At 40.6% G+C, this 27876-nt stretch overlaps 1 protein-coding gene across 3 annotated transcripts in view; it reads right to left on the reverse strand.

Moving 5' to 3' along the window:
* NUP153 (nucleoporin 153) overlaps positions 1–27876 on the reverse strand; it is a 74010-nt gene that overhangs the window by 4032 nt on the left and 42102 nt on the right. For all 3 annotated transcript variants that reach the window (XM_045811713.2, XM_045811715.2, XM_045811716.2), the window contains exons 12-20: positions 22813–22950; positions 21897–21995; positions 20798–20888; positions 15972–16097; positions 13005–13622; positions 10053–10247; positions 6140–7024; positions 3407–3757; positions 2497–2769 (exon numbers count right to left, since the gene is read on the reverse strand). In XM_045811713.2, the coding sequence (XP_045667669.2) occupies positions 2497–2769; positions 3407–3757; positions 6140–7024; positions 10053–10247; positions 13005–13622; positions 15972–16097; positions 20798–20888; positions 21897–21995; positions 22813–22950 (2776 nt within the window). The remainder of the gene's footprint in view (positions 1–2496; positions 2770–3406; positions 3758–6139; positions 7025–10052; positions 10248–13004; positions 13623–15971; positions 16098–20797; positions 20889–21896; positions 21996–22812; positions 22951–27876) is intronic.

Below are 27876 nucleotides of genomic sequence, written 5' to 3' on the forward strand. Positions count from 1 at the left end.
GACCAAAGGGGAAGTAAAAGATAAATGGAAGAAATCTTCCCAGAAAAGGACAGAGAGGACAAAAAGGAAAAAAGAACAGAAGTTAAAGAGAGAGGCACAAAAATCTTCAAAGAAGTTAATTCCAGAAAGTTCCTAAGAATGGTCGTTCACGAAAGGACACACTAAATTCCTCACACTGCCAATGAGTAAGAATGGATCCAGATCAAGGAACACCCTCCTGGTAAGTCAGAACACTGGAGGCAAAAGAAAAGATCCAGTGAGATTCCAGAAAGAAGAAACGGGTCCAAAAGAAAAGATCAAGAGCTCCCTTCAGCAGCACATATATAAAAGAAAGATCAAGAAAGACTTCCAGAGCAACTCTGAGAGAGCCAGAGACTAGAGCATGGAGAAATGCTTTTCAAAAATACGAAAATTATTTCCAATCTAAATCTATATTCAACTGAAATCTTACCAAACACAGGCACAGAATGAAGATAACTTTCAGAAATGTAAGGTCTCAAAATTTTTTTCCCTGAGGACTTAAGAAATCACTGGAAGATCTGCTCCATCAAAACAAAGGAATAAGAAAGAACGAGACACTGACATCATCCAGGAAAGAGAAGCAGCGAAGGGCAATCTCCAAGAGAATGATAAAAAGAGATACCAAGACCACAGTTAAACAGCAGGCCTAGAAAGCCTGGTGGAAGAAACAGGTTAGAAGATTCTGTGAAAAATTTCCTTCAGATCCTAAATAACAGCAGCCAATGTATTTGAAAATATTGAGAAGCAATCTATATGAATGGGAGAGGAGCTGAAATTATAACTAATGACAAGTACAGAGAAATTATTAACACAGAGAGGGATCATTGGTGTTGGAGAAAACAAAATTCTGTACAGAAAAGAAAAGCACAGGACACCACAGAGCACCTGCGTACTCGAAACACTGAACTAAATAAGCACCCAGCAGCCACTCGCGGGGGAGGAAACGGTCCTGTGTGGAAGAGAGCTACGCCGCAATTCCACCTGCTGAGAAGAATCAATAAATCCTGATTAAAATGGTTAACATATGTCCCAGCAGAAATTCTCCTACCTGTACTAATTGACAAAGTACTAATATCCAGAATACGTAAAAAAATTCCTGCAAATCAGTAAGCAAAAGTGAAATCACCAAACCAACAAAATGGCCAAAAAAAAATCCTTTCAGAAACAATTCACAGAAAATGAAATCCAGGAGAATGCAAATACGAGAATCCTCACACAATGTAGCAGGATGCGAATGGGCACAATCCGTCAAGACAAGCTTGCATTATTTTCTGAAGTATAAGACACGCACGCACACCTTTTCATCTGGTACACCCCCTCCCAGGTACACGCCCTAGAAGAACCCCCACGTGTGCCCCAAGGCACATATACAAGAATGAGCAGAGGTGCGTCTCCTGATTGGTAAAAATAACTCAAACACATTCCTCAACAGTATACGGACGAAGTGTAGTATGTTCACAAACTGATTTACGCTACAGCAGCGAAAACGAACAAACCACATGTGATCACAGCATGGATGAACTTCACAAGGAAGAGTGAAAGACGCAAGAATCAAGAGACTGAATACAGTCAGATTCTATTTATATAGAGTTAAAAAATAAAGCAAAATGGTATTTTGTAGAGATTCACATATCGTCAGTTAACTTTAAATAAAACCCAGGCAAGGCGTCACCATAAGAGCCAGGACACGTTAGAACAAGGAAAGAGAGGTTTGTGAACAAACAAGGAGACAGGAGGGGCTGCTGGTGGTGGGCGAGCCCAGCATCTGCTTCAACACACACACACACACACACACACACACACACACACGGGAACGTTCGTTTAAAATATCCAAGTCAAGTATCATCAAACAAAGTGTCGCGGCGCCTGGGCGGGTCTGTCCCACCAGAGACCTGGAGCGGGGGCAGAGTAACCGCCGGAAGTAAACCCAGTCACAAGGAGGATTAGAAAATGCGGCTGGAACCTAGGCCAGAGTGCTCCAAAATTCAGATGGGGAGAAACGGGACTAACTGATGCCGCAGCTCAATCCAAGAGTGAGTAAAAACCACCTTCTAATCGCACACTTTCCATGCCTTACAGAGCTGCACTGGATGAAAGTTGGCAATGTTGTTTCTAGGCAAGTCCGAACATACACTTTTCTATGGTGCCAAGTACAAGAGACATTTAAAGAAATAAGACAGGGACTCCTGGGTGGCTCAGTTAAGCATCTGCCTTCGGCTCAGGTCATGATCTCGGGGTCCTGGGCTCGAGCCCCGCATAGGGCTCCCTGCTCAGTGGGGAGCCTGCTTCTCCCTCTCCCTCTGCTGCTCCCCTGGTTGTGCGCGCTCTCTCTCTCTCAAATAAATAAAATATTTCTTTAAAATAACGAAATAAAATACAAAATAAAGAAATAGGACAGAGGCATGGTTTCAAAACTCAGACACCATTCTATTTGAAGACATGCAGACCCTAAGTATAGACACAAGCCGCACTCACCGGAACTAGGAGCTGCTGCAGAGCCGAACGCAGACTGACTGGGCTGCTGTCCAAACACAGGAGGCTGGCTGCTGCTCGACACGGTCCCAAAAGTAGGTGGTGCGGGCTGAGTACCAGCAGAAAACAATGCTGCTGACGAGGACAGAGCTCCAAAGCCTGGGGGATTCGGCTGGCTGGCACCCTGACTCTGTCCAAACGTCGGGGTTTGGTTAACACCAAATGCTGGACTGGCAGAGGGTGCGGAAGGCCCTGTGCCAAATACGAAGGAGGATCCTGGAGGCCCAGAGAAACACGGATGTCACCTAACCGCCACCGTAAGATAACCCTCAAGAAACATTCATAAACCCAGGAGCAAACTCCAAGCTTGCTGAACTAATCTTGCTGAACAAATCCCATCACGACAAGTTCTGAATAATAATTAAGAATACAATTCCCTCCATTATTTAGTGAAACCACACAGAATCCACATCAACAAAACGGTCTATTAGCAAGAGTCCCCACCTTCGCAGCCACATTTTTTCAGGTAGAGGGACCGATCTAAGACGACAAGCGATCTCTCGGCAGATTATCTGACACACAGCAGAGACCAGCTAATGTTGTCATCCCGCATATGCTTTGTCCTGGGGACGCCTGTCTAATGAAATAGGCCCCAGTTTCTGGTTACTTCACAACCGAACACTTCAAAAAGGACACTTGGAAAAACTGAAGATGACATTGAGACTAGAAAAATTCCTCCCAAGAGTTAATTATATTAAAGTGAACACAAAATAGACGTGGTTCCAGGCCGTGAACGGTTACGACAGCCTGGGTGAAGCCGGCCTAGCGGATAACCCGCTCCGCTCACAGCCGAGAGAGGACAGCCCCTCAGCCCATCCGCTGCAGCATGGCCAGTGCTCTCCCGTCACTGTACCTGCAGAGCTGGCCGTGGTCGTGGCTCCAAAGCTGAAAGCGGAAGTCGCGGTGCTGCTGCTGCTGGCTCCCGGCCCAAAGACGAACGGGGTGACAGCCGCGCCCGCACTCGACGTGGTCGCTGGCTTGCTCTCTTGCGAGAACAGCAACGGCTGGGAGGCGCCCGATTCGGTGGAGGTCCCGAAGGCAGAGCTGCTCACAGGGATGGTGGCCTGTCCAAACACAAAGGCGGTCACGGGCGCGCTGGCGGCGGGAGCGGAGCTGCCGAAAACGGCCCCCGCGGCGGCCGGGGCGCTGGCCGTGGGAGCGCTGCTCTTCAGGAAGCTGAACACCGGCTTGGCCGCCGCGGCATCTGCAGACGGGAAGGGCGGGACACACACAAGCTGAGAACAGGGCGCCACAGAGCACGGTCTCCTACCCCGCAGGCCAGCCGTTCCCTACAACCAGCCTCATCAAGGTTCTTGATAGAAATTCACCAAATGGATGCGTTCTATTAAATTCTGATGTAAGCAAATAGGTCCGTCTTTCCTTTTAGGGCTTTTGGACTGCGCCTCAATCCGACAAACTTCCAGCATTCAGATTAGTAAGAATAAAAAATATCCCTCAATCTCCCACGTTGACCTGGAGGCTGTGTCTGCATAACTGTTCAGACAGTGGGGGACAGCCGCACTCTCGATTCTGCAGATGTTAGCAAGACCCTAATTTACCCGACTGCATCCTCCGCTGGCCAGCGCGTCCTTCACTCACTCGTTCATAGTAAATCTCCAAACACGTGTGCATCTGTTCCCTACGGTTGCTGCTCCCGCACTGTTCTTACTGTGGCCTCACAGTGCGGTCTGATTATTAGTACGGCGAACCTGTGTACCCGCCCTTCTCTCCAAAATTTCTTGTCCACTTCCCCTTCCAGGTGAATTTTAAAATGAGCTTAGCTTATCACACTCCACAAAAACTCCTCTCAAAACGGAAACGAAGGCTTCCAGCTCTGAGGGTCAGTCACAGGAGAGAAGGTCCGGGACTGGAGTACAGTCTGCGGTACCGTCCTGGCACCGTGTGGGGACAGAAGGAGCGACCCGGGCCGCACACAGCTGTGCGACTGCTGTGATGCACCCCCGAAACTCCTGTGACGGGTGTGTCAGCCACACAAAAAACTGAGACAACGCTGCAGGCTCTGGGAGGGAGAATGCTCTCACCCAAGAACAGGTATGAAACCGGTCATTTGTCCAGCTACTTACTGCTGATTTAGAGAAAACCACTGGTGTTTATACAGTGAGCCGGAAACCGCCCACCTTCCTGAAGACATTTGTGTTTTTTAAGTGTCCCAATGATGTCTCCGTTCCAATGCTGTCTCTAGACAAGGCTGCTCACAACATGGTACGGGCGTTAGTGTGATTTACAGAAAGTGGAGCACATTGGCTCACTTTCAAGTTGGTTAATGGGAGGTTAAGAGTGTCTGTTTCCACAGAAAAGAGCGTAATGATACCATGATTACATCTGACTAGACCCAATCTTATTTTTATTCCTTTCCAAATCGTATATAATTTAGTATTTACTTTCTTCTTGGAGGGTGTTTTGAATGTCCCAGACGGACAACGGACCAAAAAACGTCCATTGAATTCCATTCTTTTTTTTTTTTTTTTCAGGTTAATTTTTCACTTCGTATTTCCAATGTATTATTCAGAAGTGTTCATGGGTGTTCTGTTTTTTGCCTGTCTAAAAACATCTCTATTTTGCCCTTCCGTTTGACCAAATCCGGCTGGATATAAAATTGTAGGATTGAGACCATTTCCACTTCGAGGACACCGCTCTACTGTTTCCAGCACATGATGTTACAAATTCAAAGTCAGATGGCAAACAGTTTTCCTCTCTCCGAAAGCATTCAGGATTTTGGCTTTGGTGTCCTAAAATCTCACTGATCTTTGCCATTGAGTGGGCCACATTTTCATTTTTAAGGCCAGGGTCTTTCTCTGCACGCAGGAAATGTTCTTCTGTCACGCTTTGAGATTTCACCCGTCCTGTTCTCATCTGCTAAGTGCTCCTGCAATGGCACTTCTGAGCCAGCTGGACTCAGTCTCTCTGCAATTCTGCACTGGGCTCTGGGAAATCCCAGTTCACGAATCTATCATCTATGTTTTTTCTGCTGCTCAGCCCACAGAATGATTTTATTTCACCAACCACGTTTTTAAGTTTTAAAAATGCTCTTTCATTTTTCCTTCAGGGTATTAGTTGTCATAATCGCCTCTCTGTTTCAGGGACTAATTATATTTGTTCTCTATGCTCCTTAAATGCCTCATGACTGATTAGTTCTATTTGTGAATGAAGGCCATAAAGACTGAGTTAGAAAGTATTTCACGAGCTTACGAAGGCAGGCCTGTTTTCCTGAATAGTACGCCAACTCCGAATGTAAAAGCTGAAAGAGAAAGGGAGAAGCACGGGCAGATGTGCAACCCTGTGGGCTGGCCATCAGAGCGGCAGTTCCCAAAATCACATCTGTAGATAACTCATCACCTCATGGGCGTTTGGAGCAGTGAAAACTGAAAACTGAAAAACCTATGGTCCCTTTCCAGAGAGTTGTTACTGGTCTCTCTCAACTATGTTCAGTGTGAACCATTCCCTGACTTGCTGCATTTGTCCAGAGATCAGAGACGCCTTGAAAAAATAAATAAATAAATAAATAAATAAATAAATAAATAAATAACAACAACAACAACAACAACAACAGAAGTTTCCTACTTACCTGCCGTAGTACTGGTTGGAGTTCCAAACGTGAACGTGGCCTTTGTCGGCTGTTCCGCTTCCTTCTCGGCCGGTTTTGCCATACTGAAACTGAAGGTGGACTTCGAAGAACTCTCATCTTTGGTTTGCTCTGAATTTCCAAAGGAAAACACTGATTGACACTTTGGCTCTTCACTGTCAGCTTTCTTCCCAAACACCAGAGAAGTAGAAGTCACCGGCTCCTGCTGCTTCTCTTCTGTCCTTCCCAACACAAACAATGAGGCAGATGGCAGGGGGGCGGGTTCTATCCCGCCAAAAGTGAACCCTCCTTTGGCGGCAGGCATTTCTTCCTTTTTTGCTTCTGTCGTCTTACATGTAAAAGGAGCCACTGAAACACTCTTGGTTTCTACGGCTCCAAAGCTGAAGCTGCTCTTGTTCCCGGAGGTCACTGCGGTGTTAGCAGCAGCTGGCGTGGGGTTGAGGACGCCTGTACCAAAGCTGAAGCCCGCAGATGAAGATTTAGGCAGTTCCTCTTTCTTTTCTGGCTGCCCAAGATTAGACACCCCAAACTGAAATGGAGCTAAGGAAGCTGTATTACTTAAACCCGAAGGAAGTCCAAACTTAAAATCGTTACCATTCTTACTGTCTTTTTTAGCTTCTTCAGGTCTAGACTCAGACGAAACCCCAAATTTAAAATCTCCTATTGGTTTAGGAAACTTAAAGCCTTCACTCATGGAGTTTGGAGACTCAGACTCTGAAGACACTCCTATTTTGAAGCCTCCCTGATCTCCAAACTTAAAATTTCCAGTGCTTGTTAAAGTCTGAGAAGGCCCAGAAGAGGATGATGGGATACCAAATTTGAAGGATGAGGCTGCTGGGTTCGAAGACGAGGAAGATGTGCTAAAGCCTTCAAAATAGAAAAGACACCACACAAAGACACTGAATTAATGTTATCTTCTCAAACAAAATGCACCCCTGAAAAACAAAGAGACGAAGGAATAACTCGGGAGGGGCGGTGTCTGGGTGGCTCAGTTGGTTAGGCATCGCCTTCGGCTCAGGGCATGTTCTCAAGAGTTCTGGGATTGAGTCCCGCATCAGGCTCTCTGCTCAGGGGGGAGCCTGCTGCTCCCTCTCCCTCTGCTCCTCCCCCTGCTTGTGCTCTCTCACTCTCTATCAAATAAATAAATAAAATCCTTAAAAAAAAAAAAAAGGAATAACTCTGGAAAGGCCTACTGTGAAGAGTATTAGCAACGGCAGTGACACGAGGCAGCACCCAATGTTCGCCATGAGAACTCCATCTCATCCTCCCAACTACACTTGACATGCCATTTCTCGTCTGTGACACTGGCAGAGATCAAACCAACCTGATAAAGCAGTGTTGGTGAGGAGTCTAGAAGTAACGGACACTTTATACATGACAGGTAGACATGTAAATTAGCACACAATTTGTGGAAGGCAACTGTCAGTATTTACTAAAAGTTATAAATGCAGTGTCCTTTGACCCAGCAATTCTACAGCTAAGTCTTTATTTTTTTAATTTTTCTTTAAAGAAAGGCAGACAGCCACCTGCAGCGCCTCATCTGGATGGGTCCCCTACGTTCTCCCACAAACGGCCTTGAGAGCTTATTTGGAGGTTCTAGCCCGGAAGCACAGCTACTACTCCACCCTTGACTGGAGAAGGGTCCTCCTCTATCTGGGAAGGTTGTTCTCTTTGACCAGAGTACACAGCTTTAGGAGGGACATACATGGAGCTGTGAGGGAGGAAGGGGACACCCGCCTGGCCAGCCAGATCAGGGGAATCCACCCTGGTGATCAATGGGGTGAGAGATGTCGCAGCCAGATCGCCCTCACATCCTAAGTCTTTATATTAGTTTTTTTCCCTAAGTCTTTATCTTAAAGATAAACTCACAGACATGAAAAATGCCATATGCAACCCCAGGCAGCTGTGAATGAAGAACAGAGATGTGTCCAAGCTAATCCACGGTAAAATCAAGCAGGCAGAAAGGCAGTATGATACACAACACTTCCTAACAAAATAGAGGGAAACAAGAATACAGAGAATAAGAGTATAATTGCATATCATGTGCATAAAGAACTCTGGAAGAGTTCTAAGAAAGACTAACCACAGTTATTACCTTTGCTGGGGGAGGAAGGATGAAAAATGAACCAATGGGGACAAGAAAAAGACTTTTCACTATGAATCCTGTCATAATTAGAGTTTGAAATCTTGTGAATAAACTCGTTATCAATCCAACATTAAAAAAACAACAACTTTAGCATCAAAGAACCAGAAGAACTGCATGAGCAGAAGCAGTACTTAGAAAGACAAACAGTACAATGTTGACAAGATCAAAGTCTTGGTTTCCTAATGCTCTTCCGTGGCTGAGTACACTAGAAAGAACAGGAATCACCGGTGCGCTGCGACACCTACCCGTTGTGTCGCCTACCCCCATACAGAGGCAAATGACAGCCACGCTTTAAAAGCCCTCTTCTCTTCAAATTTCCCCCCTTTAATGATGACCCATTCCTTTCTCTCCCTAAGAAACTTAACTGAAAAACTATCCGAATCTCAGGAGCAAGCTGTATCCCACATGGCCCGTAAATACCTTAAGTGGTACTGGACCGAAAGCTAAGACTGGGGGGCTAAACACGATACCTGTCATCACCTCTGCCTCAAAGGCACAGATGTGAAGGTACGGTGACCACAGCACAACGGGGAGAGAGCACGGGGAGAGGACCACAAGGTGAACAGCTACACAACAACCCCAAGTGCGCCGGAAAGTAGTGATCTTCCCAAACACCCAAATGCAGTGTCTGGGGTTTTATTTATTTGTTTATCTATTTGACACAGAGAGAGAGAGAGCACGAGCGAGTGGGGGGGAGGGGAAGAAAGAGAGAGAATCTCATGCAGACTGCACACTGAGCGTGGGGCCCAACACAGCGCTTGATCTCACAACCCTGAGCGAAGCCAAGAGTCAGCCGCTCAACAGACTGAGCCTCCCAGGCGCCCCCCAAATGCAGTGTTTTTCAATCCAGCTGTGTCCCTTTAGCCATGTAATTCAGTGGGTCGCAACAGCATTTTTCTTCTAAAATGAAAAAGAACGGAAATAGGGTAACTTAAACATACTGGAGAGTGAGTACTGGCTCGTGACGCCTCTCACTCACTCACACAGACACATACCCTGTGCGTGCGATGGGTCACCGTGTAAAGTTCACTGATGGGTTTCCAGCCAAAAAAGTCTGAAAGCCACTAGTCCCAGACATGGTTACAAGCTGATAAAGCTTGGCATTCTTTCTTTAAATACCCTCACGGTCTCACCTTTGAGGCCTCCTCCCTTACCGATTAAAATCTTTCTCACCTCTCCATTTCTTCAGATCTAAAATTTCTGCTCTTTCCCAGCTTTAGCGACCTTCTGACTGAACTGCACCTCATATGAAATACCAAGTCAAGTCATAAAGGGCTACGAAGACTTGAAAAATTTGGCCTCTAGTGACAGTTTAGCATAAACTGCTTTTAAAGGTTCTTCCTTTGGATTTACGAAACAAAATTATTAAGAGGGTTCTTTTTCTGGGACATTCTCTGGGAAACCAAAGCCCGCGTCTAGATTACGTACAATAAGAGTCTCAGGGCATAAACTCCCAGTCACATAAGAGTCAGGAAATTCATCTAAATGCCAAAGGTTTGTTAAGAGAAACAAGTATCTGCAACTCTCTCAGACTCCACACAACTTTACCAGCTGCAGAAAAAACACCTCACTGCTGATGCGGAAATCACCCATCTTTACAGCAACTCAGATGGGAGCTGAAAGTGTCCAGAACGGTATCTCATTTTATATGCATTTTCAATAGAGAATGAACAATTTTAAAACTGAAGCTGTTTGCAAATATTTCACCTTAAAAAGGCAGTACAAGGAGGCGCAGCACCAATGCCTTACCTTTAAACTCAGATTTTGTGCCTGGCTTTGCACTTTCGCACGCCACACATTTGGTAGCATCTGCTTTATTCTGTACCAGGCACACCTCACAGTCCCAGCTGCCCTCGGGTTTCTTGAACTTGTCTAACCCCAGGCAGCTTCCAGAAGACAGAGAGGTGGGGACACTGCTGCTACTTGAAGCAGGTACCGAACTTCCTAAAAAACAGTGAGGAAACACAAATTCTAATTCACATGTCAGTATCTTAAGGCACCACTAAGTCTAAACGTTCAATTAGTATTTCCTATTAAGACAGATAAAGTGCCAGAAATATAAGTTTTACACTGTTAAAAACAGTATAGACATCTCAGATTTCTTTTAATCTTACAAACAAGCAGCTCACACTCACCTTGCCTAGTGATGAGCTCTCTCTTAACCCGAAGTTTGAATAATCATGGTTTAAAAAAAAAAAAAACACATGCTCAGAAGTCAGAGACTAAAAGACTAAAATGTCCTTAAGAATCTTTATCAAATCTCTTCAAACAGCACAGCATTTTAAAGTCTAAGGTATAAACTGTAGGCAATATCCTAACACATCAAATACACAGCCACAGACTACATTCCCTGCAAGGTTTCAAAGCCTAGGTCTCTACCTTTGAAACGATCATTTTTGCACAGACGTTCATGGCGTGGGTTAGAACCTAGCTATTTAACAGACATTTATTAAGTACCATAATATATACCACGGTTCTAAGGACGTAAAGAGGAATGAAATACTGCTTAACTTCTCAAAGTGCTAACGGTCTAAAAAGGGGCACAGTAGCACCATCGTCAAGATGGAAAGTGATAAATGAAAAAAGAAGGAAGAGCTGACGAAGGGGCAGGAGCAGAACGGATTCACAGAGGTGCCATTTCAACGTTCAGGCAGAACTGGCAAGTCTGGGGGGAGCGGAGGGGGCACGGGAAGGATGGCTCCGCAAAGCCATCAAGAAGCAAGTGTGTGACCAGTGGAGCCATTCGTTCCAGCCTCTCCACCTGCTGTCCACCCAGTGTCTGTTCTACTGTTAGGTTCTCCTCCATCTTGCCAAGAAAACCGCTCCCCGAGGTTCCATCTTCAGTCCAGCGTCCTTCTCACAAGTCTCATCACCAACAGAACAGCTTCCTGAGCTGTACCTGCAGCCCGCAGCTCCGTCGTCTCCTTCTCAGCTCTAGTGCCTCAGCTCTGGTGCCCCAGCTGTTCAGCGTGGCTACATGGGTCCTCCTCTCCGTTTCTCCTATAGGTTTCGTTCCCTTTTTCTGAACCGACTACTGCGACCCTATTTCAGGTGGCCCTCAGCTCTTGCTTCAGTAACAGTCTTCTTACTGAGACCTCCACTCTTGTTCCCCGAAGTCCAATCTTCTAAGAAGCAACCAGTGCCACGTAGTTTGGGCTGTCCTCTCTGGTTTCTCCTTTAAAAGATTAACTGTTCCAAAGTTTCATTCCTGCCACTCCCTGAAGTTAACAGAGCTCAGTTTTAGGCCATCATCTCTATTCCCACCAACTCCCTCACTTTACATCACCTCTACTCCCAATGCCTTATTTGAAAACTATTGCCTGATGACTACCAAATCGGTATTTCCAGCCCAGAGTGCCCATTAGAGGATACCCAAAGGCCTCGCATAAATATGTCAACTTCCCAGCTTCAAACCCACAGGGCTTCAACTGTACATTATTCTACGTCCTGATTTGACTCCGTTAGTATCCATCGCCATTACCTTTGCCCAGACGTACTACTGATACGACTTCCTCATCTGTCCTCTGGTCTCCCTCCAACTTTCGTTGTCTTCAAATCTACCCTCCAAAAAGCCACCAAGAAAATTGTCAAACATACAAATTGAACTGTGCAACTAACTCCTCTGCTTAAAATGATGGTTCATCATTTACAGGATGAAGTCAGGTTTCTTTAATAAACCTACGAGCTTCCTTTATTTGTGGCTAACAATTTACTTCCTACCTCAGAATTAATTTTGGTTTCTTATATGATCAAAGACTTGTTTTTTCTTTTTTTTTTTTAAGGGGAGGAGGATGCTAGATGGAAAAAGAAAGTTATTTCAGAATGAAGATTCTAAAATCTTATCCTTGTGGAGATGTCCAGTAAGAATTAGAAATATGGCTCAAGCCTTGTGTTCAGACACAGGGTACAGGCTAACAAATCAAGAACCTTCCGCTGCAGACCTAAAACCTACATGTCCACGAATAATGCAATAAAAATGGAAGTATAATTCCCAGGGTATTCCCAAAAGGTTTTATTTAGTACCCATGTTATCATATATCTATACCAAATAATTCTACAATATTATTACAAGAACAGCAGAGTCATTTCAGTTGCGAATCTCAGTTAACTTTTTCAAATTTGAACAGAGAAAGGAAAAACTCAAACCAATGACTCCATTTTTCTGCCAGGTTAGAATTTTGTCATTAATGACCCCGTAACTTATTATCATTGCGGCATCTCTGGCAGAGAGCGTACAGGGGCAGGCATCGCCATTCATACTCAGCCACAGCCTTTTCAGGAAGCAACCTGTCTACCCCTCACTGAAACCGTCTCTGCAAATGACCACTTGCCATCCTCCCTTGTAAGAGGAAGAGATGAAGTGGTATTTAACAGTTTGGGACAGACTGTCCCTTCTAAGAGCCTTCAGCATCTGTAGTAGTCAGTTTGGAAAATGATCGTGAAGAGCAAGAAGTTTCTGATAAAGATCTGCGTAAAGAAAGAAGTACAAGTATATACTGGGCTGGCTAACGCGCTGCCTCAGGTAACAGGCAGATCCAGCCCCAGTCAAGTCACTTCACCTCAAGACAGCTTAGAAAAACTAAGATGTACGAGGAAGCGCTCATCCTGCCACATTACATTGAGGTGGTTCTTAGCAGACAATAAATTTAAACATCCTACTAAAATAATGAACAAAATTTTCCCAAAGAGCCATACACATACCTGGTTTCTCAGACACACAGGACACACATTTACTGTCTTCTCCATTATTAAAAACACAGCATACGGGACACTCCCAAGATCCCACGGGCCTTTTAAATTGATCTGCAAACCCTAAGGCGGCGGTGGTCACAGTGCAGGTGGCAGAGGAAGCAGCCGTGGTCACAGCACTCTCTGAAGCCGTGGGCAACGTAAGGACTCGCTTAACCCCAGTCCCAGGCTTCGGTGTTTCACAGGCCACGCATTTTATCGCCTCGGGTTTATTCTGCACTAAGCAGGTATCACAATCCCAAGTGCCCACTGCTGGCTTAAATTTGTCTCCGAAACCTGTCCCTGATGCAGGAAGAGTTGATTTGTCACTTTTACTTGGTGTTCCAATTCCAGTTTGTTTAGCAGTCTCTTTTGGCGGCAATTTTGTTGCTTGACAGGCTATGCACTTGCTGTCTGTAATTTTGTTCTGGAGTAGACAAGTATCACACTGCCACGATGGTCCGGCTTTTAAACTTTCACCAAACCCGATGCCACTAGAAGAAAAGCTACTTATTGCTGGTCTTGTATAAACGACTGGGCTTGTGGTAGTAGGCTGAGCAGCAAGAGAATCCGCCTTTGGTGATGTGAAACCTATATTGAGGGAAAGAGGAGAGGGGAGTGTGAGGAGAAAAAAAAAGGCAAGGGAAGCTTTCTAATCAGAACATGAACTGAAATGCTATTACTGGGAGAACACATATTTATATACATTTATGCAGTTACTAAAATCCAATGTGGACTACTTAAAAATAGAATTGTTTTTTACCTAAGCAATATTTACCAATCACAAATTAAGTGACACTTTGGTCCTCATTAAAATTCTACAAAAGATGTTTTGTTTATAGTATTATCACCTTCCTCTAAGAATTTCTATTTACTATAATTCAACCAACATCTAATGTGAGGCCTTAATTTGTAGTGTTTACCGACATACACCGTCATCCATGTTTTGCTACACTCCGCCTCATCGCAACACCAATGTACAGTATATTCATAGCCTTCTTCCCTCAACTGTTTTTACTTCCAGGTGTTCCCTTGGCTAATGTCTTCAACATCTATAATCTTTGAATCTTGTCCAGTTATAATCCACTACTGTGGTATCCTCTACTTTCAGTAAAAACCAGCAGAGCCGTGTAGCTATGCATATTGGACAGATGTCCCTCCAAAGTACAGTGGAGTTGTAAGGACTGGTTTTAATTATACTAAGCTCATACAGAACTTTAAAATGGTAATGGCTCAAAGAGAAATAGGATGACAAATTCCAACAGAGATGAACCAAACCATCTGGTAAGGCCTAGAAATACAAAAAGGAAGACCCAGTCTACCCTAGCAGAACCTCAGCTCATGCTACTCAAAGACATGCCCATAGAACATTACCAAACCCTAATTCAAACAAATTGCTTCAAATAGTTCTCCAATATAATCACAGAACCTTCCACATTGTAAGTACACCTTTTCTGTAACCACTAAAGACGTACTTAGACAATCAAGGTATTCACACAGAACCATGGAGTAACAGGAGTTGAAAAAAGTCTTCGTACTACCAAAACTGCTGTTACTGAATTCAATCGATTCACTCCAACTTTATTCATGGGAATGGCCTTCCAATCCTTTACTCTGGACCAATTAACCTTTGTTTGACATATACTAACAAACTCAGTGACCTGTTTTTCCAGCTTTTAAAACACCAAAGGAAAAGAAAATTGGAGGGTGAGAAGATACAGAAGACTGTTATTTAGAGATTTTCTAGTGCTACAATTAATACAACCTCGAACTAGTTTTAGCAAAAAGGCAAAAGCCACATACTTCAGTTACTTCCAGTGGTCTAAAATGTACTGTCTTGTTAATGATTAATTTGTGTCACTAGGTTTGGTGCAATTTTAACAGTAACCATCTTAAGGTGTTATAGAGTTCTTTTCCTTCCGCTTTCTCAGGTTTTCCTAATTTCCCTCAAAAGAACATAGGACTCCTCCAAATTCTTGCTACTTAAAGCAAACTGAAAGGAAGGAGGGCTGGGCATCATGAATGCAGAGTATTACTTATATGAAGATCGACTGTAGGAATGCGATGCCCCTCTACTACTCAGTTACTTCTAGCCCAGGCCCGCTGGAGCTCTGCCCCAACTGTGCCAAATCATCTAAGTTACTGGGACTCCTGGAGACAGTATACTCATCTCTAAAATGAGAAAGCCAGACCAAAGAAACCTAATCCTCCTAAATCTTGTTGTAGAAGCCAACGTTATCTGGAAATTCTTATTCAATTAGACATGAACATGTCTACCTGCTCGATAAATCTAAATTTTCTCTGAGTAACCACATCACCTTATAAACACTTTTACATTCCTACAGCAGGCATCACAATCGGAGCTGTAGCTGTCCTCGGATTTTCAAACTGAAAACTTAAACTCCTATCTGAGGACTTCTAGTCACTGCCTTCAAGTTATTTCTATGAACTCTCAAATCTTGTTTCAAGTGAGCACTGTCCCTTATATATACCTATGTTAGAATCAGCAAATGCTTTCTTTCTTTCTTTGCCCAGAAAGAACTGGGCAATGATCTGAGAACAAGGCAGTTCAACATTTTCACCAGAGAAAGTATGTCCAAGTATATCATCAGATTTACTTTTTTCCCCCCCATATTGGCCTACCTCTTCTAAAAGGCAATTCATTTCCTCCTTCTACACTTCCCTTTTTCTCCCGCTATACTTGCCTCTTAAGAGATTTCATATTAGGACAGTCCTTGAATTCTAAAGAAGGAAGAGTTTCTAAGATATTTACTCCAAAAGAATTACATCTGACTACGTTACTTTCAAATCAATCTCCTATCAAACTAGCCATAATTTTTTAAAAAACGAAAGTATACCAGTATACAGGTGACATAAAAACAGGACCACAAATTCGTAATTAAGATTTTAGAGTATTTTCAAAGGCAGCTATTATCTTACCGGGGCTTTTGAGAACATCTAGGACACTTCCTTCTTTCAGGGTTTTTGCAGGTCTAAAAGGGCCCTCACAATCTTCATCTGGCTTCTTCTTACAGCTTGTACTATTCACTGCAGTGATATCTTGAGCTGAAATTTTTTTAATTATAAAAGATATTATGCCAAGAAAAAGCACTGGATCGAGTTAAATGTATTAAAAAGATCTTTCAACGCCAATTTGGACCAACTTCTAAAATATCATGAAAACGTCACTGTAATTCAAAGATAATGAACAAATTTACTTAAAAGTACAGGGTTAACCATTATAAGACAGTAGAAATACTATGTACTATACACTACACATTTTTCTTCTCCAAAAGGACAAAAAATATAAACTATAATTGTTACCCAGTGAATTAACTGGTAATCAAATCCAATCAAACATTGGAGAGGAGATGGCAACGGGAGCAAGCTCATAAACTGCGTGAAATAGGTTTCTGATTACATAACAATTTACAATACTGATCAAAAAAAACCTTAACAATAAATTCCCAACTGAGCCAGTTATTTCATTTCTAGAAATTCATCCTATGATTGAAAGTATCCTTCAGTTTTCAGGGCACCTGGGCGGCTCAGTTGGTTAAGCATCTGCCTTTGGCCCAGGTCATGATCCTGGGGTCTTGGGATCAAGCCCTGCATCGGGCTCCCTGCTCAGCGAGGAGCCTGCTTCTCCCTCTGCCTCTTCCCTCTGCTCATGCTTGCTCGCTTGCTCTCTCAAATAAATAAATAAAATCTTAAAAAAAAAAAGCAAGCAAGCATCGCTCAGATTTCACACTGGAAAGCTGGGTGACAGGTGCCCACTAAGGGACCAACAACATCAGTCACCGAATGCCGGCAGGGTGCCACGCTGTGCGGACACAAAAATCACCTTAAATGCACACTTACAGGGGAAGACTGTAAAGTCCAGAAGATTCTGAGTGATACATCAAAAGAATAGTGGTGGCTGCTAGTGAGGAGTGACTTTTATTTATTGCTTCTTTTTGTTTCCTAAACTTTCCAAAATAAACATACCCTTATACTTAAAATAAGAAATCTTTATTTTCAGTGATAATGGTTTTGTGGTTCTATTTCTAAGGGAGAAAGTTTTACAGATGAAGTATGTGTGGGATTGTTTCAATACAACCTAATAGGTGTGTTTCTGTGCATGAGAGGGGAAGGAGGGATGAAAAAAAGAGAAACGAGATTGGTCATCAAATGCTAAGCGCTAAAGCTGGGTAAAAGAGTACGTGGGAATTCAGTCTACTACTTCTGAAAATGTTTGAAATTTTCCATAATAAAATATAAATAACCAGGTTTTTCTTAAGTGTTTGCCAATTTAAAAGGAGTGGGTCAAATGGTTTCAAAAAGTCCTACCTATGCCCAGCTCATGTCATAAACAAGAATTAACCCAAAATGGATCAATGATCTAAACGTGAGAACTAAAACCATAAAACTCGTAAAAGAAACCGAGGAGGTATATTTTCATGACCATGGATTTGGAAATGAATTCTTAGATATGACATCAAAAGCATAAGCAAAAAAAAAAAAAAAAAAACCTGAACACTACCACATTAAAAACCTTTGTGAATCTAAGGACATTATCAAAAAAGCAAAAAGACAATCTACTGAATGGGAGAAATTATTTGCAAATCATATATCTGATAAGGATCTAGTATCCAGACTATATAAAAATGCTTTTATCTCAGCAACAGAAAGATAAACCAACTTAAAAATGGGCCAAGGACTTGAATAGGCATTTCTCCCAAGAAGATAAAGGACCAAGAAGCACATGAAAATATGCTTGACACCATTAGTCATTAGAGAAATGCAAATCAAAAACCACAATGGTAACATCACTTCATACCCACTAGGATGGCTATAAACAAAAAATGAGAAATAAGCACGGTGAGAATGTGGAGAAATTAGAATCTTCATACACTGCTAGTGGGAGTGTAAAAGGAGTCAGGCTGAGAACAACAGTTTTGTGGTTCCTCAAAAAATTACACATAGAACTACTATTTAGTTCTAGGTATTCATTTCTAGGTATATATCCCAGAGCACTGAAACTAGTATTCAAACAAATACATGTATATGAATATTCATACCAGCACTATGCACAAAGCCAAAAGCTGCAAACAGCCCAAATGTCCGTCAATGGATGAACAGAAAAACTATGGTATATCCATACAACGGAATCTCACTCAGCCATCAAAGGAGTGGAGTACTGGGACACCTAGCTGGCTCACTCAGTAGAGCATAGTGACTCTTAAACTCAAGGTCAAGAGTTGAAGCCCCACGTTGGGCATGGAGCCTCCTTAAAATAAAAAGCAGGGGCGCCTGGGTGGCGCAGTCGTTAAGCGTCTGCCTTCGGCTCAGGGCGTGATCCCGGCGTTCTGGGATCGAGCCCCACATCAGGCTCCTCTGCTAGGAGCCTGCTTCTTCCTCTCCCACGCCCCCTGCTTGTGTTCCCTCTCTCGCTGGCTGTCTCTGTCAAATAAATAAATAAATAAATAAATAAATAAATAAATAAATAAATAAATAAATAAAAGCAAATAAATAAATAGTAAATTTTTAAAAATAAATAAAGAAAAAAAGGGAGTAAAGTACTGATACATACTGTAACATGCATGAACCTTGAAAACAGTAAGTAAAAGAAGCTAGACACAAAAAGTCATACTGTAGGATTCCAGAATAGGTATACGCACAGAAACAAAACACCGACTGGTGGTTGCCAGGACGGGGGGGGGGGGGGGGGGGTGCGGAAGGACTGTTTAGCAGGTACACGTCTCCTCTGCAGGAGGGGGGATAAAACTGTTTCGGAACTAGACAGACTGCAGTGGCTACACTGCACATGAGAGTACTAAACACCATTGAATTTGTTCCCTTTAAAAGGATTCATTTTGCCTTACATCAATTTCATCTCAGTAACAAAAATATACAAGAAACAAAACACTGTGCCTATCTTATAATAACTGTGTCAAAACAAAACAAAACATACGCAGGCGCCTAGGGGGCTCAGTCAGTTAAGCATCTGCCTTCAGCTCAGGCATGATCTCAGGGTCCTGGGATCAAGGCTCCCATCAGGCTCCCTGCTCAGTGGGGAACCTGCTTCTCCCTCTCCTCCCTGCTTGTGCTCTCTATCTCTGTCTCTCTCTCTCTCCCCCTCAAATAAATAAACAAAACCTTAAAAAAAAAAAAAGGCAAAATAAAACATATGCTTGTAGCACTTCGTCATAGCCTATTCTCCTTTAGAATCGAAACTGACAAGCTTTTAGTAACTTGAGGTAAATTTTAAAGATACCCTGCAGTGTACTCAAGTTGACAGAATAAGAAGATAATGGAAAAAATAGCTCCTGCCACAAAGTAATTAATCATAACTTACACATTTTCCATCAGCTTCTTAATGACAGAAGTCATGAGGATGATTCTCAAAATTCTATGTATGCCACTCCTTAAAAATGCCTTAAAAATCTGGATAAGTTCCCCAGATGTGATGAAACACAAAAGTTGTTTTAACAAATTAGTGCTCATCCAGTTACCCTTAGTAATGCATTAGTAAAAACTGGGAAGGATTTTCATGCCTTTCCTCATAACCAGGCATGAAAATGGTAATTTGCAGTAGTTTATTCCTCTATGAATTCATAGTAACATTAAAGAAAAAAATCTTGTGGTAAAAAGTACACCTGAAATGTGCTTGTTACTTCTTTCTCTTACACAAGCCTGTTTTAATCAATAAAAAACAGAACTGCAAACATACGAAATTCCTATTTTGTGCCATTCTCATAATCTACACTCTTATCTTTGGGATCAACCATAGCGTTCAGCTTCTATGTCCTAGCTCTTTGGTTTTTGTTGTTGTTTTTTACTCTATCCTTTGAGGGAGGATCTACATTGTTTGTTTGTTTTTAATTCCAAAACTGTGAGATTAAAAAAAAAAAAACTGAGAAAATCAAATAAACACTTCTGGATAGGGCAAAAGAACTGATATCTCAGTCTATAAAACCCCACTCCCACCCACACCCTCCCCCACTTAATGGACACTGCTGTCAATCCATGACACCCAGCTCACCCCATTTAAAATCAGTGTCTTCCTACTACATTCAGATTAAAATCCAATTCTTTAGTGTAACATTCTGGAATTTTTAGAATTTTAAGCTACTTTTTAACTTCATGATAAATTACCTACAGATTTCAAAGAATATCATGCTTTTTTTCTCTAGTTCCTGCACCCTTGCATTTGTTGTTTATCGCTTGGATAAACAAGAGCCCTTGCTCCTGTTCAAAAATTTTTGACCTGAGTAACTTAGCCCAGATGATTCTCCACTTCCTAAACAGCAAACACATGAAAGAAAACCACCACTATCACAACAAAATGCTAGGATTTAATTATCTGATGACTCATTTCCTTTGCTCAACACCCATTCCTTGAGTTCAGAAATTATGTATCACTATAGGCAGCGGCCAGCATAACTTCACCTCAATAACAATGTAGACAACCCTTCAACTTATGAGATTTCATTTATATTAAAATGTCACTTTTAATTAAACGAAGACAACGGATCTATGTGCTGCCATGACTATCACTGTCACAATCAAACTGTAACATATCCATTTAGTGAGCTAAGTACTTCTGAGAACAGAGACTAAAAATATTGTCAAGGGTTGCTATTAGCTCCTGTTTGCTTTTTAGAGCTAATTTCCTTCTAATAAAAGCATTTATAAGATTTCCTACAGATTAAAAGAATCTGAAATACTAATCTAATGTAATGCAACTATTTTTATATAAAAACTTGTAAGAAATTTTTACTTACCTGAACTACTACTTGTAATTGGTTCTGAAATACTACTAGAGCCAGAAAGTTCTGCTGTTTTTGCAACAGGCACACTGAATGTAAATCCAATCTGTAAAGAAAAAAACGTATCCTTTAAGAGTCTATTTAAATGAGTATCAAATAGCTTTTTCTTATTCCAAGTCAAAAAAAAAAAAAACACACTGAATTTCATGTATTCCAGGTTTTCGTATTTTACAATCTCTAAAACTGAGATGCTTCTTAGAATGAATGGTATGTTCTATCGAACAGCATTTTACATTTCTTAGGCATTTTTTTTTTCATTCAAAGCACTATATAAAATAATTACTTGCTCCTAAAGCTCATTTCTGGATTTCTAAATACCATTTTCTAATAAATAAAAAGTATGAGACTTTATGGACAATGGACAGGTTTCAGGCATGCAGCAGACAAATTATAAAATTATCTGGAACATCCAGCTGTGACAGAAAACAAGAGCACAGTGAAGAAGAGAAGCAACATGTAAAAACGATGTGCATGCCAAAGATGCATGGGGCAACTTGAACATTAAACTTATTATTCTCCCCAAAATATTTATGAAAAAGAAACAAATATATATTCTGAGGCACAAAAACCCAAAACTTCTCCAGATTAAAGGCAATTCAAGAAACATGTTAACCAAATGCAATGCAATTTAGTTGGTCAGGTCTTGATCTTAATTGGATATAGGTCCAAGAGAAACAAAATTGTTATTAAAGGACAGCCTAGGGGAATGGGGAAATCTGAATATGGCCTATGTTATTATTATATCATGTTAAATTTCATGGATATGATAACATACTGCAGGTATGCAGAGGAATGTCCTTTTCTTAGGGGACATATGGAAAAGCTGTAAGGGTATCAAGAGGTTTGTATCTTAACTTTCAAATGGTCATGAGAAAATATATATGCTTATATGTATATATAGGTAGTGGAAAATAAACAGGTGCTCACGCATTCAAGTTTTCTGTACACTGAAATTCTTTTAAGTTGAAAGAAAAACAATGGTACTTCTTACCACCAACGGCATCTTGGTTTTGATAAAAAAATAAATACGAACTATCCCTTGCTAGCTACTTACAGATGATGGAGGTAGTACATCTGCCTCAGTAGATTTTACAATTGGAGATGAAAATCGAAACATGGGGCTGCCAGTGCTGTTCGGAGAGGTCATTTGTACCTGGTTTTCCAAATTATTAAAATACAAAAGCATTTTAGAGAAAGCAACTGATAATAAAATAGACTTAACTTAAGCAAATTAATTATTTCAAAGAAGTCAAACACAATTTCCTTTTAGATTTAAAAATCAATTATTTAACCAATTTAAAAATTGTTAAGGGGTGCCTGGATGGCTCAGTCAGTAGAGCATGCGTCTCTTGATCTTGAGGTTGTGAGTTCCATCCCCATGTTGGGCGTAGAGACTACTTAAAAATAAGATCTTTAAAAAATAAAATAAAATAAAATAAAAATAAAAATAAATTGTTAAAATTTCTGAAAAATAAATTAACTGCTATAAAATCTGGCTTCTCCTTGGGAGGGGAGTATACTCTATCTCAGAGGTGAGTATCTGTCTAAAGGAGAAAAATACCATCCATCTACAAGAATATGCTATAAAAACAAACAAACAAAAAAGAATATGTTCAGAAAAAGTAAAAGCCAAGGCGAAAAGCGTAAATCATTTCGGGAGCAGTTAATCCTACCTGAGAAATAAAAACAATAACCCCATTCTTACCCAAAAAAAGCATCGTAATTGGAAACAGTGTTCGGAAACAAGCTTACAATCATCAGTCTCTAAGGCACAGCATCAGAATTAAAGAGCGCTCCATTATAATGTATCCCTTTATAATGGACATTTAAAAAGCAAAACACCGTCTCCATTTTTCTCTTCTTATTCTGAGTTATTAATTTCCATAATGGGAACTTATCATTGCAACAGAATATTAGATTTTTTAAAATAAAGAACAAAAATCACCTCTATTTGTACAATGGTTCTGTACCTTGTTTGTTAATGATTGCGAAGGACTAATGGGTGATGGAGAGGATGTTGTGATCACAGAGGAACTAAAATTGAAGGTAGGTAGTGAAGAACTGGTGATGGGTAGAGAGATTTTCGGCAATACTGGTACTTCCATTTCCTAAAACACAACATGTTTCATAATGAGAGATTACATCTTTCATATCCTTATTCTATCCCTACTTATTTTCAGGAAGAACTGCTACAGCTACAGGCAAACTGAGAATAGGGCAAAGGTAGCACCATACTATGATAACAGTGTGGGCTCCTGAATCAAAAGAATTGAAAAGATCTGAATCCCAGCTGTGCCACAAACACATGGTGGCTTTGTGAACCTAACTGCCCTCAGTACCAATTTCCTGATGGCTGAAAATGAGAAACAAACAAACAAAAAACCAAAAAAAACAAACCATAGATGTAGTATTATTAATAGAACACAAAGTTATATATGGGCTGGGCATATAAAACAAGCACTTAATAAACATCAGTCCTGGTGAGTTTGGTGAAATGCCTTCGTTTTTTTACTCCGATATAGCAAAGATCAGCGCAAGTCTCAAACAACCCAGGTCAAGGGCAAACAAAGAGTTCTGCTTCTGCTTATGGTGGAATAGCTCATTATCTGACCAATGACCTGACTGATAACAATTGTAAACTCCGAACAGAATAGAAAGAAACAACCATCTGAAAACACTGGAGGGCAAGCAGAAGCAAGCAGAAACTGCAGAGATAAAAAAAGCCTGGAAGAAGAGAGGGGCACTGAGTTTCCTGTACTCTGAGAATTGGTGCCACTGCACAGATGAAATTCTGAGAGAAAACAGCAATTCTGTTCATAGAGGAATCACAGGACAGACTAAGTGACCATAGCAGCTAGAAAACGAGGGGAAATGCAGAAATGAGGGGCATATAAATCTGCATGTAAGCTGTCCAAATCTCTAGCAGATGTGTAGGCTGCTTGTGTACAAGGCAGACACCAAGCAGCCAATTTAGACTGCAGAGTTCCAGCTGCCACCCACCACAGGTGGGAGAGAGTGTGGCTTGAGGTGAGCTCCCTGCCGGCTAAAACGGAGTATTTCAAATGGATGTCGTTTATGGTACATCAATCACACCTCTGTAAAGTCAAGCCTTCTCCCCAAAGGAAAAATAAAGATGCTTTCAGATAAAAGAAAACTAAGACAATCTGTTGCCGTAAAACCTGCTCTACAAGTTCTTCAGGGTGAAGAGACCTGATACCAAATGGAACTCATGTTTCTGGAAGAAATGAACAATATGTGAGCGAACACAAAAAACTTTAATACTCTTTAATTTCTTAAAAATACACACAACTGTATAAAGCGAAAATAATACGCTGTGAGTTTATAGCCTAATTGTAATACAAATGACAAGTATAATCTAAAATACCAAGGAAGAGGGGAGGTGAATCAAACTATAAAGCTGAAGATTCTTAAATTTTATAGGAAGAGGTACAAGATGAACACAAAGTAGAATGTGAAAGTTAAGGACACGTATCATAATCCCAAGAGGAACCGCTAAGTAACATGAAGAGTAAAGAGCAAAGTAATTAAAATGTAATTCTAACAAATAACCAAAAGAAGACAGCTTTCAAAAGGAACAAAAGAAATAAAAAACAAATGGGAAAACTAGAAAAATGGGAGACCTAATCCAAACATATAAATAATTAATTATAAATATTCCAATTAAAAAGCAAAAAATAGATAAAATGCAAGACTCACCCATATATCGTCTATAAGAAACTCATTTAAAAAATACAGGTTAAAAGCGAATGGATGGGAAAGGATACAACCTGCAATTCGTAAGCCTAAGAAGGCTTATTCTACTGACAGAGTGGCTGACTACAGTAATACTAGATACAGCAGATTCTCAAGACAAAGAGTATTTCCAAAGATTTTTTTTTTAAAGAACATTTAGTAAACTAAGGAGCCATAATGTGTAAGGCATATCCTTTAATGAGGGCTTCAAAATATGTAAAGCAAAAACTGACATAAGGGGAAAAGACAAGTTTACAAAATGAAAGTGGACAATTTTAACTCCTATCTCTCAATAATTTAATAGACTAAACAGACACACTCCACACTCTAAAAAAACATTCAGCAAGGACAAAGAAGATCTAAGAAATACTACTGTCATCTGACACCATATATGTAAAAAACACTCTACCCGAAAACCGTAAAATACAGGCTTCAAGATCAGGCAGACCATATGCTGGGCTATAAAACAAGTCTCAATACATTTCAAAACATTAATATCACAACTAAACACAGTTATAAATAATCCACGGATCATATAAGAAATCAAAAAGGAAATCAGAAAGATACATAAAAACACTACTATAAATCTTCTAGAAGAAAACATAGAATTACTTTGCAGCCTGTGGATGGACAAAGGTTTCTTAGGGAAGAAAGAACAGTAAAAATAATTGAAAACAAATGGGGCACCTGGCTGGCTCAGTGGGAAGAGCATGGGACTCTTGATCTCAGGGTTGTGAGTCTGAACCCCGCATTGGAGGCAGTGATTACTTAAAAATAAAATCTTTAAAAAATAAAATAATTTTTTAAAAAAGATAAATTCAGACTTCATAAAATTTAGAACATCTGATCAAAAGATACAGTTAAAAATGAATATGCAAGCCAGACTGAGAGAAAATACTTATTAGACCTTAGTATCTGACAAAGTACTTGGATCCAAAATTTATAAAGAACTCCTACAACTCAGTAAGAAAACCCAATTTTTAAAAGGGCAAAAGACCTGAAGATACCTCAAAAAAGGAGGAAATAAGCACACAGCCCAGAAGCACATAAATAAGAACACAACATTATCGTGTCAGGGAAATGCAAATTAAAATTACAATGAAACAGCACCACAGACAAAGCAGAATGGATAAAATTAAAAAGATGACAACTATTAATAAGGATGAAGAGTGAAAAAAGTGCTCACACACTTGATGAGAGTGTGAAATATTATATTCATTTTGGAAAATAGTTTGGCAGTTTCCTTTAAAGTTAAACACATATGGGGGGGCGCTGGCTGGCTCAGTCAAAAAAGCATGCAACTCCTAATCTTGGGGTTGTGAGTTCGAGCTCCACGATGGGCACAGAGATTAAATAAATAAATAAATAAATAAATAAATAAATAAATAAATAAATAAATAAATCTTTAAAAAAGAAAAAGTTAAACACATATCATACAACCTAGCTCCTCCACTTTTACGCTATTTACCCCAAGAGAAATAAACACATGTCTACAAAGTGCTACAAAAGAATGTTCATAGCAGCTTTATTCATAGTAGCCAGGCACAAAAGAACACAACATACTGGACAACTGGATTGATACAAAGTTCCAGAACAAGCAACAACAATATAGGACAAAAAAAATGAGAATAGTGATTGCCTCTGGAGTAGTAGCTGATGAGTAATGACTGGGAAGGAGCACGAGTCAACTTTCTGGAGCAAGAGAAAAATATCTGACACTTTGAAAAGGGTCTGGGTTACACAGGTGTAACCATTTTTAAAATTCATTAAATGGTACACCTAAGAATTTTACATTTTACTACATGGAAATTTTCACTGAATTAAAAAACAACAAATATTTGACTGTAGTTTGTGCTATGTATGCTGAAGTATTTGGGGGTGAAGTATATTGATGTCTTCAACTTACTTTGAAATGCACCCAAAAGGGAAGGTGTACACTTGATAAAGCAAATATAACAAAGTATTAGAATCTAAGTGCTAGATACATGTGTGTTCACTGCACAATTCTTTCAGTATTTCAATACAGGTTTGAAACTTACCCTAATCAAAACTGGGGGAGGGGAGAGAAAGCAAACAAAGATGCATTTGGCTCTTTCCATAGGGAAGTTTCATTTGATCTCAATCCTTAGTCTCACCTTCTTCCCTTTAAACCCTTACAACACCTCGGCACATCAACTGAATAACCTGTATCTTACTTATGCCAACTCATTAAACCACAGACTTGGCCATACCGGTTCTTTATATCACTGACCTTGAAGCAATTCTAAATTTGATTCCTATTCACCAAAATTTTGACTTAGTTGATTAGAAGTGGGTCCCAAAAATCTACGAGACAGTTAAAAATTATAAATGGATGCTTCCAGGTACTTCAAGTTGAACACAACAATCACTAAATATGTGACTTACTATATATTACCTTTGTAATAACTTTACATGGGTTACCTCACATGAGGAAGATACTACTGTTACAGGTAAGGAAGCTAAGGCAGGAAGATATATGGTCTAAGATCATACAGCCATTAAATGGCAAACATCCCACAGACACAAGCTCCGTCTATTTATTCTTCTTATCCCCACTTTACAGATAAGCTGATGTACAAGGAATTAATTTGACCAACATCACTCACAGCTAGTAAGTAGCAGGCCTGTACCTGACATGACAATATCAAGCAATTAAATCTCCTCAACTCAGTCGTATTTTATACACACAGACACACAAACACTCATCTGTTCTGGTATCAATAAGCTTTTTCATTATAAACTGGTATCACAGTAGAGGCAAAATGCCAAATGTTTAGTGACTAACACACAATCCTTAAATATTTTGAGATCTAAGAAATGAGAGCTAAACTTTCATAATGCAAATTGGGTTATTTACAATATGAAGTTGTTAACCTGAATGTTTTAAGTGAATCAAAATATACCAATCCCTGCTACATACCAACAGTACCTCAAATTAGCATAATTTGTTTACACTCCAATAAAAATAAAATTTCTTCCATTTGGCCTATCCCAAAAGTCCATTAAAATACCCACAAAAATGAATATTCCATCCTTTATCAAAAGTTCCTATTAACTATAACTGAATTAAGAACCAGTGGTCTAAACATATTTGTTATGTGAAACAAAAACAGCAATGAATACAAAATAAGTAAGAAAAAGCATCTACCCAAAACCTCTTTTACCTAGATTAAAAAAACACAGGGTAGGCAGAAATTTGGGGCAGCCACCCATTGCTACCTCTTTCCTCAGAAACCTGGCGACTCTTAACTCCAGTGTGG

Source organism: Ursus americanus, chromosome 32, assembly GCF_024610735.1.
Source record: "Ursus americanus isolate L20-20 chromosome 32, mUrsAme1.1.p, whole genome shotgun sequence".
Classification (NCBI taxonomy): domain Eukaryota; kingdom Metazoa; phylum Chordata; class Mammalia; order Carnivora; family Ursidae; genus Ursus; species Ursus americanus.